Source organism: Lepidochelys kempii, chromosome 2 (assembly GCF_965140285.1).
Source record: "Lepidochelys kempii isolate rLepKem1 chromosome 2, rLepKem1.hap1, whole genome shotgun sequence".
NCBI classification, from domain to species: Eukaryota; Metazoa; Chordata; order Testudines; family Cheloniidae; genus Lepidochelys; species Lepidochelys kempii.
In genome coordinates this window covers 181,053,327-181,068,544 of record NC_136381.1, presented here as the reverse complement: position 1 = coordinate 181,068,544, position 15,218 = coordinate 181,053,327, and the positions used below count along the sequence as shown (strand labels likewise).

General features: G+C 42.5%; 1 protein-coding gene across 3 annotated transcripts in view; it reads left to right on the top strand.

Moving 5' to 3' along the window:
• Positions 1-2,704: 2,704 nt before the first annotated feature.
• Positions 2,705-15,218, top strand: part of ANLN (anillin, actin binding protein) — a 41,754-nt gene continuing 29,240 nt past the window's right edge. For all 3 annotated transcript variants that reach the window (XM_073332883.2, XM_073332882.2, XM_073332881.2), the window contains exons 1-6: positions 2,705-2,830; positions 10,509-10,662; positions 11,252-11,548; positions 12,009-12,349; positions 13,115-13,334; positions 14,962-15,155. In XM_073332883.2, the coding sequence (XP_073188984.2) occupies positions 2,813-2,830; positions 10,509-10,662; positions 11,252-11,548; positions 12,009-12,349; positions 13,115-13,334; positions 14,962-15,155 (1,224 nt within the window). In that variant the 5' untranslated portion in view covers positions 2,705-2,812. The remainder of the gene's footprint in view (positions 2,831-10,508; positions 10,663-11,251; positions 11,549-12,008; positions 12,350-13,114; positions 13,335-14,961; positions 15,156-15,218) is intronic.

Genomic DNA, 15,218 nt, shown 5'->3' with positions numbered 1-15,218 from the left:
TTAACAATGACAATTGTTTAGAGGTTTACCCTTGAATTTCTGTGGGCTAGGATTGGCATACATCTGTGAGAGGAGGATGTCATTACTCATTTCAATCATATTAGGCCTCTCCCTAACTCTGTCTAGAATCTGAGGGGTATTGTGCCACTATCTTCTCCTTGCATTAGGGAGTTAACTTTGAGGCCTTTCTCAGCGCTTCGTGTGCCTATAACTCATGATAAGGATGCCCAATTACATTCGGAGTTAAGCTGACTCCGCTCACTGACTTTAAACACACAAAGTTGTCTGTTTACCCCAGCTTTCTCTTAGCCATGTATTGTTCTTTGTTAGCTAGCCCTCATCTGGGCCTGTATGAAAAGTTCTTATCAGAAATTGTAGTTAAGATCTTACATCCACAGCAAATGGATTTTGGCCCTTCACCCAGCTCACAGCAAAAGAGCTTTCTAGCAAATGGGAAGAAGATATAAAAGGGGGAAAATGAGATAATGAAGGAACCTCACTCTCCCTACAACAACACACCTGGAAACACCTGAGGAACAAGGGATGAACTGTGGAAAGGAATTTCTAGCCTGTGATGAAAACCTGGAATTCTCAAGCTGCAGAGCCACGGCAGCTTGTGCCTTAAGAATCTGCAGCCTGTTTATCACTCAGGGTGAGAATTTGCTAATTCATATCCTACCTATCTAGTGTGTTAAGCTCAGTTTGTGGTTTTGTTTATTTACTAGGTAATCAGCAAACGGATCAAAGCAATCACTTAAAATCTATCCTTTTGTAGTTAATAAACTTATTTTATATTTTAATCTATACCAGTGAGCTTTGATTGGAGTTCTTGGGGAAAATCTCCACTTGGTTATCACAAGTGTGCATTGTTCTCTTTACATTGAGGGAGAGGCAGACCGGGTTTTATACTGGCCAGATTTGACTGGCCAGATTTGACTAGGGCAGGACAGTACTGCTCTGGGTTCCTCACCTAGGAAGCAGGATGTGAATGCTGGTGAAATTGCAAGCTTGGAGGGCTTTGCAACTTGTTACAGCAGCACAGTATGAGAGGGAGCCCATGCTAGTGGGTCAGAAGGCTCAGTGGCACCCCAGTTCCAGGTGGCGCCCCGGGGGGAACCCGTCACAGTGCCCCTAGGTGCAGTATAGTGCAATATGGTACTGTATATACATTTGAAAGAGTGCAGTGGCAGGACAGAGTGCTTGCATGGCGGTGCAGAAATACAGGCTAGAGCAGCACTGCATGATCCCACTGAGTCTGCATATGTAACAGAAGATGTAGTAAGTCAAACTGGAGCAGTTCTAAAATTGCATTCCAGGGAGCTGAAGACCTCTTGTGCATGCACCAGGTGTTTCATGGGGATGTCTGATGATACAGCCTGCTGGTTCTTGATCCATCTTCCCTTTGCTGTGGACTGCATGTTGGATGTCCTGCTTTCTATACCTCTTCTATCATTTATGGAGTCTTCTAATACTACAGCTAAAGAAATTGATCTTTTACCCCCACAAGTAGTGGCTTGTTCTTTGGGAGAAGGAAATGAAGTCTCACCCTTCTTACAGTTGTGAATGCTTGTGTGGTCACAGAGCATATTATAAGTGGTATGTCTCTATGGGGACTCCAATGCTGCTCACCTCCCATGAGCACGTTCTAACCTCTGGATTGAGAGCTGCAGCAACCCCCATTACATGTGGCAGACTAAGGCAGATTCTCATCAAATACAAAATCAGTGACCATAAGCTAGAGGAGGAGGCTGGGAGAATCGTAGCATGGGATAGGGTACATCTAAAGAGGAACAGAGAGTCACTTTCTACTCCAACTATAGCACAGTACAAAAGACATCTCCATACATGTCATCTGAAGTGACAATGGACTTCCCATTTCAGTGCAACAAGGAAATGCTGTTCGTGACCTTGGGGAAAGATGGCAGCAGAGCTGGAATAAAGCCTGGGCATTATTGTCTAAGTATTTCAAAATCTCAGCTTTTGAAGTGTAGTAATGGCTCTTGTGGGTCTGAAGAAAAGTTTGAAAACATGAAGTGCGTTTAAGCGCAGCAGCCCTAGTGGCCTGAGGCTGCAGAGAGCCTGAAACAATTGCTCCGAGAGGGAAGAGTCCATGCAACCTATCAGGGTGGTGATGCCAAGATGCTGTGCTTTGTTCAGCAGAACGCTGCTCTGACCCCAACCACTAGACAGGGCGGGTGGAAGGCAAGGGTCAGGGCTAGGGTTGCCAACGCTCCCGGTTTTGCCAGGAGTCTCCAAGAATCGGGCTCTATCTCCTGGAGGCTACAGAAGCAAAGCCCTGGGCCGGAGCCTGCACCCCATTGCCCTAGTGAAAAACAGTGAGTGAGGGTGGAGGGAGTGCGCGGGGCAGGAACTTCGAGAAGGGGCGGGACAGAGGCAGGGCAAGGGTGTTTGGCTTTATGTGATTGGAGTGTTGGCAACCCTGGTCCCTCACCCTTCCTTCGGCACCCCTTTGCCGGACGGCCAGTGCCTATGTCAATCACCGCTTTTATCCCGCCCCTTTCCCACTCCTCTACAAGCAAGGAGGATCGGGATTCAATCCGTGGGTTAGGTTGCGCGGAGACTTCTGCACGCACATGCGCAAGAGGGAGGCTGGGGGTGCCTGAGCCCGGCTATCACGTGACCGCTCCGGCCGGCCCGAGGGCGGAATTGTCTCCTGCGGCGCCTGCGCCGTGGAGGCGGGCGCTGAAATTCAAAATCCGAAGAGCGGTTTGGGGTGGTGGTTTGGCCACTCCCGGGGCAGCGCGAGAGGGGACGGAGTCGGGGGTGCCGGGCGGCGGCAGCAGCAATAGCAATGGACCCTTTCACCGAGGTGAGCGGCCGGTCCCCTCCCCCACGGCGGGGGAGCTGACGACCGGGCTTGGAACGGCCCCCGTGGGAGGGCGGATGGGGGCGCTGGGGTGTCGGACCCCGTGGGGGGAGGGTAACGCTCAGGGCGGCGGGGATCGGGGCGCGGGCGGTCGCCGCTGTACGCGAGCTCGGTGTGAATCGATTCTTCCCCGCCCGCAGCCCAAACCGTTGCTCTTTCAACACGCTCCTGGGCTGCGCCGTGCCCCGCTGAGGGGTGGCCTTGGCAGTGTCTGCGGGGTGGGCGGCCCGTGGGGGTGAGATACCGCCTCCCCCCCCCCCCCCCGCGCTGCTCCCGCAGCAAAGCTGGCAGAGAACGGTAAGGTGCCACCCCCTGCTGCCGCCGCCGCCGCCGCCGCCGAAGCCGCCCTTGCTTGCGCCCTTGGTGCCGGCTGCTTCCCGCTGTCCAGCCTGTGGAACGTGGCTGGCTCCCGCCCGCTGTGTCGGGGTGCGCAATGGGCGGCTCGCTCGTAGCACGGGAGAGACTAGAGCAGTGGCTCTCGGACTTCTGTACTGTGACCCCCTTTCACAGAGCAAGCCGCTGAGTGCAACCCTCCCTTATAAATTAAAACCACTTCAAAAATCTATTTAACACCATTATAAACGGTGGAGGCAAAGCGGGGTTAGGGGTAGAGGCTGACAGCTCCGCGGCGCCCCCCCCCCCCCCGTGTAATAACCAAGCAGGGGGTCCCAACCCCAGGTTTGAGAACCACTGGCCTAGAGGCCATTGGGCAGGGCGCTCCCACTTAGCGCGTCTAGCAGATGTAGCCACCCTTGTGGAGTTTCTCCCTTTCCTGACTTTATCATATGGTCAAGGCGGCGGCTGCTTCTAGGATGATTGTTAGAAGTGGCAGTGCTTAGGTGATGTGTGGCTTCTAAATACAAAATGTGAAGTCAAGGTGAACTGAGTGAGGTTGAACAGAGTCTGAGTCTGTATGGTGGGTGCAACTGATCTAAACATGCTACTTGCAGAAAATAAAACATCTGAAGAATTGTCCTAACTCCAAAGAGATGACACTGAGGTACTAACGTGGAGCTGACTTGTGTGACTTGTTGATATGTTGTACTGAACACTAATGGCCTTAAGAAGTCTAATTTACCCTTTTTTAACCGAAAACATTTGACTCTCTTATCAATCAGTGTGTGTATATATACATTTAAAATGAATGGAGATCAGATTTTCTGCTGTGATAAAATTTAAAATCTTAACTGAGACTGGTCTAAACAGTTTGTGCACTGATGTAACTGAAGCTTAAAAACGAATTCTATACTGATTTTAGTTAAGTTATTGCAGCCTCCCCCATATACACTCTTAAACTGGTTGAAGAGTATCTGAATGTTTTACTGTGATTTAATTTAAATGATTGGAAGAGAACCTGCACAAAGAGGTAGCACTCATTTAATTAAATTGGAGCACAAACTAGCTCTGCCCTTAGTTTATGTTAAAACGGAGTCCATCTAGTTTCTATGTATGTAATGTTTGTTATATATAAACAACTTAATGTTGCTTCCTTAATTGGTAATGGGTGACCTGATGAGACTTGTATTAAATTCCTTTTCAAGTCTAAACTACTGAACTGAATTTAAAATAGTTTTGCATGGTGGGAAGTATTCCAATATGCATACAACCTTCTTGTACATAACTGAATTTTGAGAAGTACAGGCTGGAGCTGTTAGGTTGTTCCTTAGAGTAAACTTTATTCAAATATTTCACAATACTAATGGGTACCTCTCTCCAGTGCTTCAAGAGAGAAGCGTCCTTCAAGTAACAACTTTTTGGAGGAACTGATTCCACTATTTCTGGAAAGGAGTATGATATGCTAATATTGGTCAGCCTTCAAGCCTAACACAACTGTCCTTGAACTAAAATTAAATACTAAGCAACATCTGCTTAATATTTTAGATACATGAGTTGTATAATATATCTCTTGATAAGCCTCAGGCTATGCCTACACCATGTACCTTACAGCAGCACTGGTATGCAGTGTAGCTGATCTTTGTCAGCAGGAGACAACTCTCCTGCTGACAAAATAAAGCCACCCCCAATGAGGGGCAGTAGCTTTGTCGGTGGGAAAGTGTCTTCCACTGACAAATCGCTGTCCACGCTGGCGCTTTTCATCAGTAAAACTTTTGTTGGCTGGCGTGTGCAGGATTTTTTTTTTTTCCCTTCAGGCTCCTGACCGACAAAAGGTTTACCGATGAAAGTGCAGTGTAGGCATAGCCTTAGATACAAAAACTAACGCAGATCTTGACTTCTGAATGTCAGCTAACAATTTATCGCTGTCTTGTCTACACTACAGACCTATATCGATGTAACTACATCACTTAGGGGTGTGAAAAATCCACCCCCCTGAGCGACACTGTTATGCCAACCTAACCTCCTGTATAGATAGTGCTATGTTGGCAGGAGAGCTGCTCCTGCTGACATAGCTACCACCTCTCTCTCATCAGCTTAGTGTCTTCATAAAAGTGCTACAGTGGTGCAGTTACGCCTATGCAGTGTTCTAAGGCCTGGTCTACACTGGGGGGGGGGGGGGGATTGATCTAAGTTACACAACTTCAGCTATGTGAATAACTGAGTTGACATACTTAGACGTACTTACTGCGGTGCCTTCACTGCGGTGAGTCGACTGCTGCCGCTCCCCCGTCAACTCTGCCTGCGCCTCTCACGGCAGTGGAGTACAGGCGTCGTTGGGAGAGTGCTCGGGGGTCGATTTATCGTGTCTAGATGCAATAAATCAACCCCTGCTGGATGGATCGCTGCCCACCAATCAGGCAGGTAGTACGGACATACCCTTAGTTTAGACATGCTGTCAAGGTTCCTTCCCCACCCTGAACTCTAGGGTACAGATGTGGGGACCTGCATGAAAGACCCCCTAAGCTTATTCTTACCAGCTTCGGTTAAACACTGCTACCACCAAAGTGTTACACAAAGAACAGGGGAAGTGCCCACTTGGAAACGTCTCCCCCCCCCCCAAGCAATCAGGTTCTTAAAAGAAGAATTTTTATTAAAGAAAAAGTAAAAGAATCACTTCTGTAAAATCAGGATGGTAAATATCTTACAGGGTAATCGTATTCAAAACACAGAGAATCCCTCTAGGCAAAACCTTAAGTTACAAAAAGACACAAAAACAGGAATGTACATTCCATTCAGCACAACTTATTTTATCAGCCATTTAAACAAAACAGAATCTAACTAGATTGCTTACTGACTTTACAGGAGTTCTGACCTGCATTCCTGCTCTGGTCCCGGCGAAAGCGTCACGCAGACAGAGAGAACCCTTTGTTTCTCCCCCCCAGCTTTGAAAGTATATTGGTCATTTTGGTCAGGTGCCAGTGAGGTTATCTTAGCTTCTTAACTCTTTACAGGTGAAAGGGTTAAGTGTCTACCCTTCCCTTTATATTTATGACACATGCCCTTAACAATGTTTGGCTGTGTAGGGGAGAAGTGGAATAACTTGGAACCCAACACTTGAATGCACCTTTAAGATATGATAATAGATCATGCATGCACTGTGTATACATTTAGTTTATTATATATTTAGGAAGTATGTTTTTATGGCAAGTACTAAAAACTGTGAATATTCTAATTAAACTTCTAGCCCTTGGCAAAACCCTTACACAACACGGTAAGACTCTTCCCCCCCACTCCCCCAAATGCCAGTGGGCTTCAAAACTAATTCTAACGGTCACTTCAAAGTGTGGCTTACTCATCAAGTGTGTGAGAGCAGAATTTGAGTTATGACTATTACTTGGAAAACTTGAGTATGCTGCAAACCAGTAAAAGTTTGAGCTCAACAATGGAGCTGCACATTCTTGTGAAATGACATCCTAGCAGCAGCAACTGAAATTTAGCTCAAGCTGGGCTAACGGAACAGAATGGAATGTAGATGTATATTTGAATTACTCTGGGTGTCCCACCTTACACGTGCTATTTAACTATTCCTTTGCTGCATATTTATTACTTAGTCTCTGCATCTGAAAATTTTCTCTCACATGCATGGTTCCCTGTGCACTTCACTTTTTTTGTGGGGGAAGTGGGGTAGAGCAAGGGAACAGGGTGGAGTCCAAAACTGACATGCAATTTGTCATTATAGGCGCTCCTGGCTTCATGTAGTTTCCCAGAGTCCTCCTTTGTTACAGAAATTTAGAGTCAGTATTTTGCTTTTACACAGAACTGCTGAGATTGACATGCCATTAGTCATACAACAAGAACATAAGAATGGCCATACTGGGTCAGACCAGTGGTCCACATAGCCCAGTATCCTGTCTTCTGACATTGGCCAGTGGTAGATGCTTCAAAGGGAATGAACAGAAAACAGGGCAATTATCAAGTGCTCAATCCCCTCTCACCCAATCCTGCCGTCAGAGGCTTGGGGACACCCTGAGCATGGGATTGCATCCCTGACCATCTTGGCTAATAGTTATTGATGGACATATTCTCCATGAACTTAACTAATTCTTCTTTTGACCCCAATTTTACTTTTGGCCTTCGCAACATGCCCTGGCAACGAGTTCCAGGTTGACTATCAGTGGATAAAAATCCATTATTTAAAAAAAACAATTTTTTTATTTAAATCGGGTTTTGTATTTAAATAGGATTTTTTTTTGATAAAATGTTTTTTGAGGAAAACAACCTGTCTAAAGATATCTTTGAGTTATAATATATCTTAATTAAAACTATCTCATCATGTAATAGGGATTATAAATTCTAATTCTATAGTATGAGACAATATATTCACGTAATGTTTAAGAAAAGTTTTGTAAATGAGTTCCAATAGTTCACGGATTAGGGACCCAATTTTATGGGGCCCCAGAGGCTTCTGTATAGATTATTTAGGTTAATCTTTCTATCTATCCAATGGGACTCAGTGCTGAGTCTAGAAGATACCATCAGAGATGCTTAGTTTTGCAGTTCTCAGACTGTGGATTTGTGTCTCCAGAGATAACATGCTTTAACAGCAAAAATGTTTTTAAATAAATAAAATAATATATAGAGGTGAGAAATAACAGACCTTACCCTATTGTCCCTCTGCAAATTTGTGTACACAGTCAATCCCTTAACTCTCTCTAAAAGTGTAAAGTTTCAAAAAGTTCAGTGAATAGAAGATTGTTGTGGGTGGAATAGATCTGGACAAGAAGAAGAAGTCTGGAGATAAATGTGAGAAGTGTGGGATAGGCAGTTGAAACAAAACTGAAACTGTTTGAGCAGCATATTCCAGAAGTCTTGAGGTCTTTGAGCGTAGCCTTCATTGGTTTGAGATCTACCATACCAGTCTCTCACTAGAAGGGAAAACCTACAATGGCAGCAGGCCGTAAAAGAGACCCAGTTTGGGTCTCATCTGTCTGAGTTGTGAAGAATATATATTAAGGGTATAACAACCAACAAGAACGCACTTTTATATAGAAATCCATGATTAAATAGAGTCTTCCTGACTAGTATTTTAAATCAAATCCACCCTGTTGACTATGCATTGAGTGAAGAAGTACTTTATTTTGTTAGTTTTAAACCTGCTGCTTATTAATTTCACTGGGTATGAACCTGGTTCTTGTATTAAATGGAGGGGGTAAATAACACTTCCTTATTCACTTTCTCCACATTATTATTGATTTTTATGAACCTCTATCATATCTTCCCTCCTGTCCCCCCCTTAATTGTCTCTTTTTTTCCAGGCTGAAAAATCCCAGTCTTTTTAATCTCTCCTCAGATGAAAGATGTTCCATACAACTAATCACTTTTGTTGTTGAGTTGGGGCGATCAGAACTGTACACAGTATTCAAAGTGTGGGCATATCATGCATTTATATAATGTCATTATGATATTTTCTATCTTATTATCGATCTCTTTCCTAATAGTTCCTAACATTCTGTTAGCTTTTTTTGACTGCCGCTGCACATTGAGCAAATGAAACTTTGTCTAAGACTCTGAAGTCTTTTAGACAGTTAAACTCTTAAATTTATATTTGACTGCCATGCATCAGGGAGGATAATGGGATACAACAGCTCACAGAATTTAACTACTTTGTGCCATCACCACAACACAGTGCTAAGTGCTGCCTTTTCAAAGTGAATTAGAACTTTCATAACTGAACTTTGTCTCAAAGTGCTTAATTTAGCTCAAAGGAGTTTGTCATGCTTAAAAATTGATTAAATCAAGCAGTACTGTATTCCTTAACCAATATCTGATACAAATACTTTAATTTTAAATAGTACTTGAAGGCAGAGTAACTCCAAATATCACTTGTTACAACTTCTAAACTTTCATTGAAGTGATTTATAAGTAATGAAGTGGGTCAATACAACCAAAATGGAATGTGAACTATAACAATCAGATCAGTTGATCAGAAGAAATATCCCATATGTTTGGGGCGTAACTGATATATCTTTGTTTAAATCTTTCCTCTTTTAAATGGAATACTTTTGTCAGTATAAAGACAAATTTTGTGGTTTTGTTTTTTTCTGTCTAGACATGGTAGTGCAGATCTTTTTTTTAATGGCATCCTCTGCATCCATGATATCTTCAAAATGCTCTTCTTTCATCTCTAATCCCTACATCCCTTTGGCCATGCTCACTTCAGAACCTGTTAATGGTGCACCTCAGTCAGCTAGAAGGGTTGCTGTAGAGCAGAAGTCGGCAACCTTTCAAAAGTGGTGTGCCGAGTCTTCATTTATTCACTCTAATTTAATGTTTCGCGTGCCAGTAATACATGTTAACATTTTTAGAAGGTCTCTTTCTATAAGTCTATAATATAACTAAACTATTGTTGTATGTAAAGTAAATAAGGTTTTTTAAATGTTTAAGAAGCTTCCTTTAAAATTAAATTAAAATGCAGAGACCCACCCCCAGACCGGTGGCCAGGACCCGGGCAGTGTGAGTGCCACTGAAAATCAGCTCGCGTGCCACAGGTTGCCTACCCCTGCTGTAGAGAATGCACATCTGCAATACAGCTGGCATGTACACCAATTTTGGCAACTTTGTTTAAAAAACAAACAAACTAGTAACCAAATACTTGGCTGTTTTTTAGCAATGCTACTGTCACAGTTTAGAAGTCAATTGTCACTAATTCACTGTTAGTCACTGTCACTACTTATGAATTTCTTTATTTAGAAGGATAGTGTAATTAGTAAGCTTGCAACATCTGATAGATGTACAGTCTTTTGTTTCCATAGTGAGAATTTTTTGCATAGGACAGTGGTCCCCAAACTTTTCAGCGTTGTGCCCCTCGTGCCCCGTCCACGTCTCCTCCACACACCTGTCCGTGGATCCTGGGGAGGTGTGGAGATGCTGTGGACAGGAGTAAAGGGGCTGGGGCCGGAAATAGAGCTGCGGCCAGGGGCTGAGGCTGGGGGCAGTGTCGGGAGCTGTGGCTGTGGCCAGAGCAGAGCTGGGAGTGTAGTGGGGCTGAGTGGTGCTCTCCCCGCACTCTCTGTGGGGCCCCGCCACGCTCCCTGAACATTCCTCTGTGCCCCCCTGGTGGGCACACCTGACAGTTTGGGGACCTCTGGCGTAGGACGTTAGAAACATGTAACTGAGAACTTACTGTAAAAATTCAGGGTTTCAGTAATTTATACTTTATTAGTAACACGCGTTTCCACTAGAATACCGAAGTATGTAACAATCTGTGCCTTTCTAAATATTTTAGAAACTTCTTGAACGAACCCGTGCCAGGCGAGAGAACTTGCAGAAGAAAATGGCTGAGCGACCCACAGCAGGAATGAGGCCCTCGATACAGACAAAGAGAACGAGAGAACCTTTGTCAGAAACTAGTAACCAGTCACCTTTGTCCGGTGAAGAAGGTATCTTGAATAGGCATAGTACAGAATAAGAAACCTCTTGGAAAAATCATATGGATCACTGTTTCTATGTGAAAATTCCCATTTATTTCTTTCGACACATACTACTTTGACTAAAAAAATACTACTTTTTAGCACCAAAGTTTAACGCTCTTCTTTCTAAACTCAGCAGTAAGGGATGCTATTGCCTGCGTTTTTAATTAGGTCCAAAATGTGACTAGCCTCTAAACTGGTGGCAAATGTCTTGCAGATGACGAAGTAACTTTAAACTATTAAGTGGGCACTAATTTAAACACATCACTGCTATGAAAGTCGCTCGCCTTAGTTAATAATAGTGAAACACATTGGGGAATGCAGAGTTTAAAGGGACAATCAAGATTTGATGATGGACATAAAGACTGGGCAACTATTCTCTTCTCTTCTCTCCCTCCCCCCCCTCTTTTTTTTAAATGAACTCTTACATAAGACGTAGTGGGGGGCTTAAAAATTAAAAAGCTGTTTCAGAAAGATGAAGTATGTCAGTACTTTTAATTGCAGGCTGTGAAGATTATGGCTGATAACTGACTGGTTCAAATACTTTTAATTTTTACAGTGAAACCTAGTACAAAGCCATCCCCATCAAAAAGGCTGTGTTCTGACAGCATGGAGGTTCCCGTTTCTAGTGCCGAGAATAGACAGCCAGTTAATTCAACTTCCATGAAACCTCTTCCTCCTGAGATGAGGGCACAGCCACAAGCAACTGCAAATAACAGGGCTCCCTCAGTTCAGCCTGTTCCACTGCTTGTTGAAAAGGAAGAACAGAACTTGAAATCTGAAGTACCTGTAGCCCTTACAGTCAAAACACGTATGCAGAAACTGGCACAACAGCGACGTTGCTGGGATGATAATGGTATGTCCCACTTCATAGAATTTAAAAATTAAACCGTTTGTCGTGACAGTGGTGTAAGCAAGCACAAGAAAAAAATTTTCTCAGTGACTGTTCCTGACACAGGATTTCTTCACAAAAAAATATAAAAGTCAGGAATTTAATGTTAATACTGTAGGAAAAGAAATGGGTGTCCAAAAAAAATGAGAAATCATTGAGAATACACCTTCTGTACACTCTCTCTCTAATAAACCCCATCTGATTTTTACATCATTGTTAAAATTGATGTAATCAGGTTTTAAAAATTTAACATTTCTTGGGTTCTAGTGAAATAATCTGCCATTGTCTTTGCAAAATAACCTAACTCGTTAACAATTGTAATTGAGTTGCTTAGGAACTCTATTTTTACAAAAGATGGACTTTTTCTAGTGTCTTATGTTTCAAAAAGTGTGTGTAGCTCTTAACTACCTGTCTTAATTTTCAGATTCATCTGAAAGTTCTCCCCTATCTCCCCTCCTATCAAAAGAACAGGCCGTTTCCCCACCCAAACAGCCATCTCTCACAAGTGATACCCCAGTGGGGAGAAAAGGCCGTTTAGCTAACCTTGCTGCTACAATTGGTTCCTGGGAAAATGATCTAAGTCATCCATCTGCAAAGCAAAACAATACACAAGAACAGCCTGGCACTACTTGTTTATCCAAATTGTCCACTACAAGTGAAGCATCTGCTCCAATCAATAGTGGCAGTGTAAAGCAGGAAGCTGCATCCTGTTCTCAAAGGGCTGTTGAGGTATCTGTAAATAAACCAGCAACCTCTAAGATATCGGTGAGTGATCAAATTTAACAACTAACCTGATGTCTTTTTATTGTGGGATGGATGTTAACCCTTACATGTCTAATCTGAATGTTAGTGACAAATGATCATGACCGTTTTAAAATGAGTAGCCTTAATTATTTCTTGCTTATTATTTCAATCTTAATACTGTTGATCATCTGACACTTAAATGGTATCATAAGCTTCTTCTCTTTTCATTGCAAAAATTAAGATGGGCCATATGAGCAAGAGAGGGGAGCAATGGCTTCCAAATGTATGTGAATTGCACTTCTTTTTAGCCACCAGTGGGGATTTGTAAGAGTGGCACACTCCTTGAGTAAATTTGACAGGCAGGAATTATGCGGGTATGGCGTTTAGAAATCAATTGTTCATGTGATTAATTGCGACTCAACTGTAAATGTAAAGGTTTTTATAAAATGCAACTCAGACATCTGAAAGTAGTAGCATCTGTTAAGAAAACTATCCCATTCATGAACTTGCAGTGTTCCACTGAACTTAGAATTAAGGTTAGATGAATATTAAATAATATGTACAACAGGTGGCAAATTACAGAATCAAATATTGAAAAACTGATATATTTGATCTAAATGCTTTAAAGGCATCATGTAACTTGTTCTGCCTTTTCTGTTGCTCTATTGGGAAATAAGAGCTATGTGCAAAATTTCTTCATCTAGCCTTTTCTGGGTGAGTGAAGAACGTGTGGTCTTCCCATTTAACTAAGATCATATCCATATGTATATTTCTTTTCCTCTTTAGGGACCAAGTTACTTAGGAAAAGCCTCTAGAGTAACCAATCCCAATCCTAAGGAATCTGAGGTACCACAACTATTAAAAAAGAAGCCGTGCAGCCCCCAGAAAACAGAGGAACGTAAGCCAACAGTAAAACCAATCTTATCGCAGCCAGTTCAGTCCAAAGAAGAGCCAATCAAAAGAACACATGTGCAACCTGAACATAAGGATAAGCCTACAACACCAGGTAAGTGACTGTGTTTGTTTTTTAAAGCAATGAGTGATACAGTTGATTTTTAACCCTTACCTTCAGTTTTAAATTTAACTTACTGTAAATGTTTCCAACAAACTGTACTAATCTTTTTTTACTGCGGTCCAAAACTACGTTCCAGCTAATGCTGGTCTATACCATGTAATGGTTAGCTGTTCATATTCTGAATTATGGCTTAGAATTTCTTGTAACTTTCTACTAATAGAATTCTAATCAAGCATCCTAGTAGTAATTTAAGAGAACTTCCATAAATATAGCTTCCATATTCTCATCTTTTTCTGAACATAGTTCTCAGTAGAACCATTTTAAACTGTGAGCTAACTTCTTTGTAGATAAAGAATATTTCAATCCCTTTAAAACCAGGTTTCAAAATTTTGGTGGTTTTTGAGCCCTTTCTGTGGTCTGCTGAAGGAATGCTCTCTCAGGCCTTCAGCAGTTGCCACTCTGGGTAGGGATCAACATCCCTTTCCCTTCTGACTAGGGGTTTAGGCTTACAGCACCTTTGACCATTGGGATCATAATGAATTGAATCAATTCAAGCTGGCCTTTTATTCCCAAAGTTCTGTCTTTGTCTCCTGTGTCTTTTGAGCCAGTCCCTAACCAGTATATCCAAACCACCCCAATGGATGGTACTTTTCTGGAGCTATTAATATTCCCAGTCACCGCAAGAATTACCCCCACTGTTTCTAGTTCTTGGCGGAGCTGCAGTAACCCTCCATTATGGAGTGGAACATAATCCCTCGCCTACAACTATACATATTAACTTTATGGCAGTTATACAATACTCTCCAAAGACACTGCATATGGTTGTGATATGTCACACTAGCCAACTTGGTACATTTAAAGTGATTTGCAAATTATTAAATCCTATAGGTTCTTGCTGCATATGGACCAAAGAGGTGTTCGGTTGATATCTTACACGGGAGTTACAGCATGAAACTTTCATCCATTCCTCAGTTTCTAAAGATATGTGTATAATGTCTGGATTTTTATGAGAGCTCTTCTAGTGACTCTTAATGATGTGACACTAGAAGATCTGGGAAGACTGCTTGAAAGTAATCAAACAGTCTCTGCTACCTAGCTGATCACCTTTACAAAGAACTGAGCTGGACTGGCAAACTGAACTTTATTTATTTAAGGATAGCTCTGCAGTTTTGTTTCACTAAGTTTCTCTTTCCAAGACTCACTTAGAGTAGAAGACAAATCTATGCTATTATACCCAACAATGCTATTTTAAAGTAAGGTAAATGCCAAACCGCTTCTCCACCTTGTATTTCTCAGCCATGTTGTACAGACTTGTGAGTGAGATCTGGTTCTGGAGAGAGTAGGTGAGGAAGCAAACCATTTTAACTATCAGCTGATGGACCTTTGTTTGCATTGAGAGACATCTCACACTCTAAACTTTGATTTGCACTGCTGTAATGTCCATTAGTCTTCTGTTTGGAGCCAGAGCAACAATTACATGCTGAGCATGTTCAAAAGATAGTGGAGTAAGATATGCAAAACATTGAAGGCTTTACAAGAAAGCAACTAATGTGTCTATGGTCTAAAAATTGTTAGAAGTGTATGATTCTTACAAAGTTTAAAACCATTGTTTTTGTAGGGGGATCAGGAATCAAACCCTTTCTGGAACGTTTTGGAGATCGCTTTCAAGAGAATAGCACTCAAAGTCCTGCTACAACTACTACTGGATACAGAACACCCATTATTACCCCAAACACAAAGACAATCCAGGAAAGACTTTTCAAACAGAATGAAACATCCTCCACTGCTAGTCTAGCACAACAGCTCAAGCAGGTATGGTTTGCTAAATTTTAATAGCTTACTTATAATCTTCAGGAATGTTTCTTAATGCTCTAA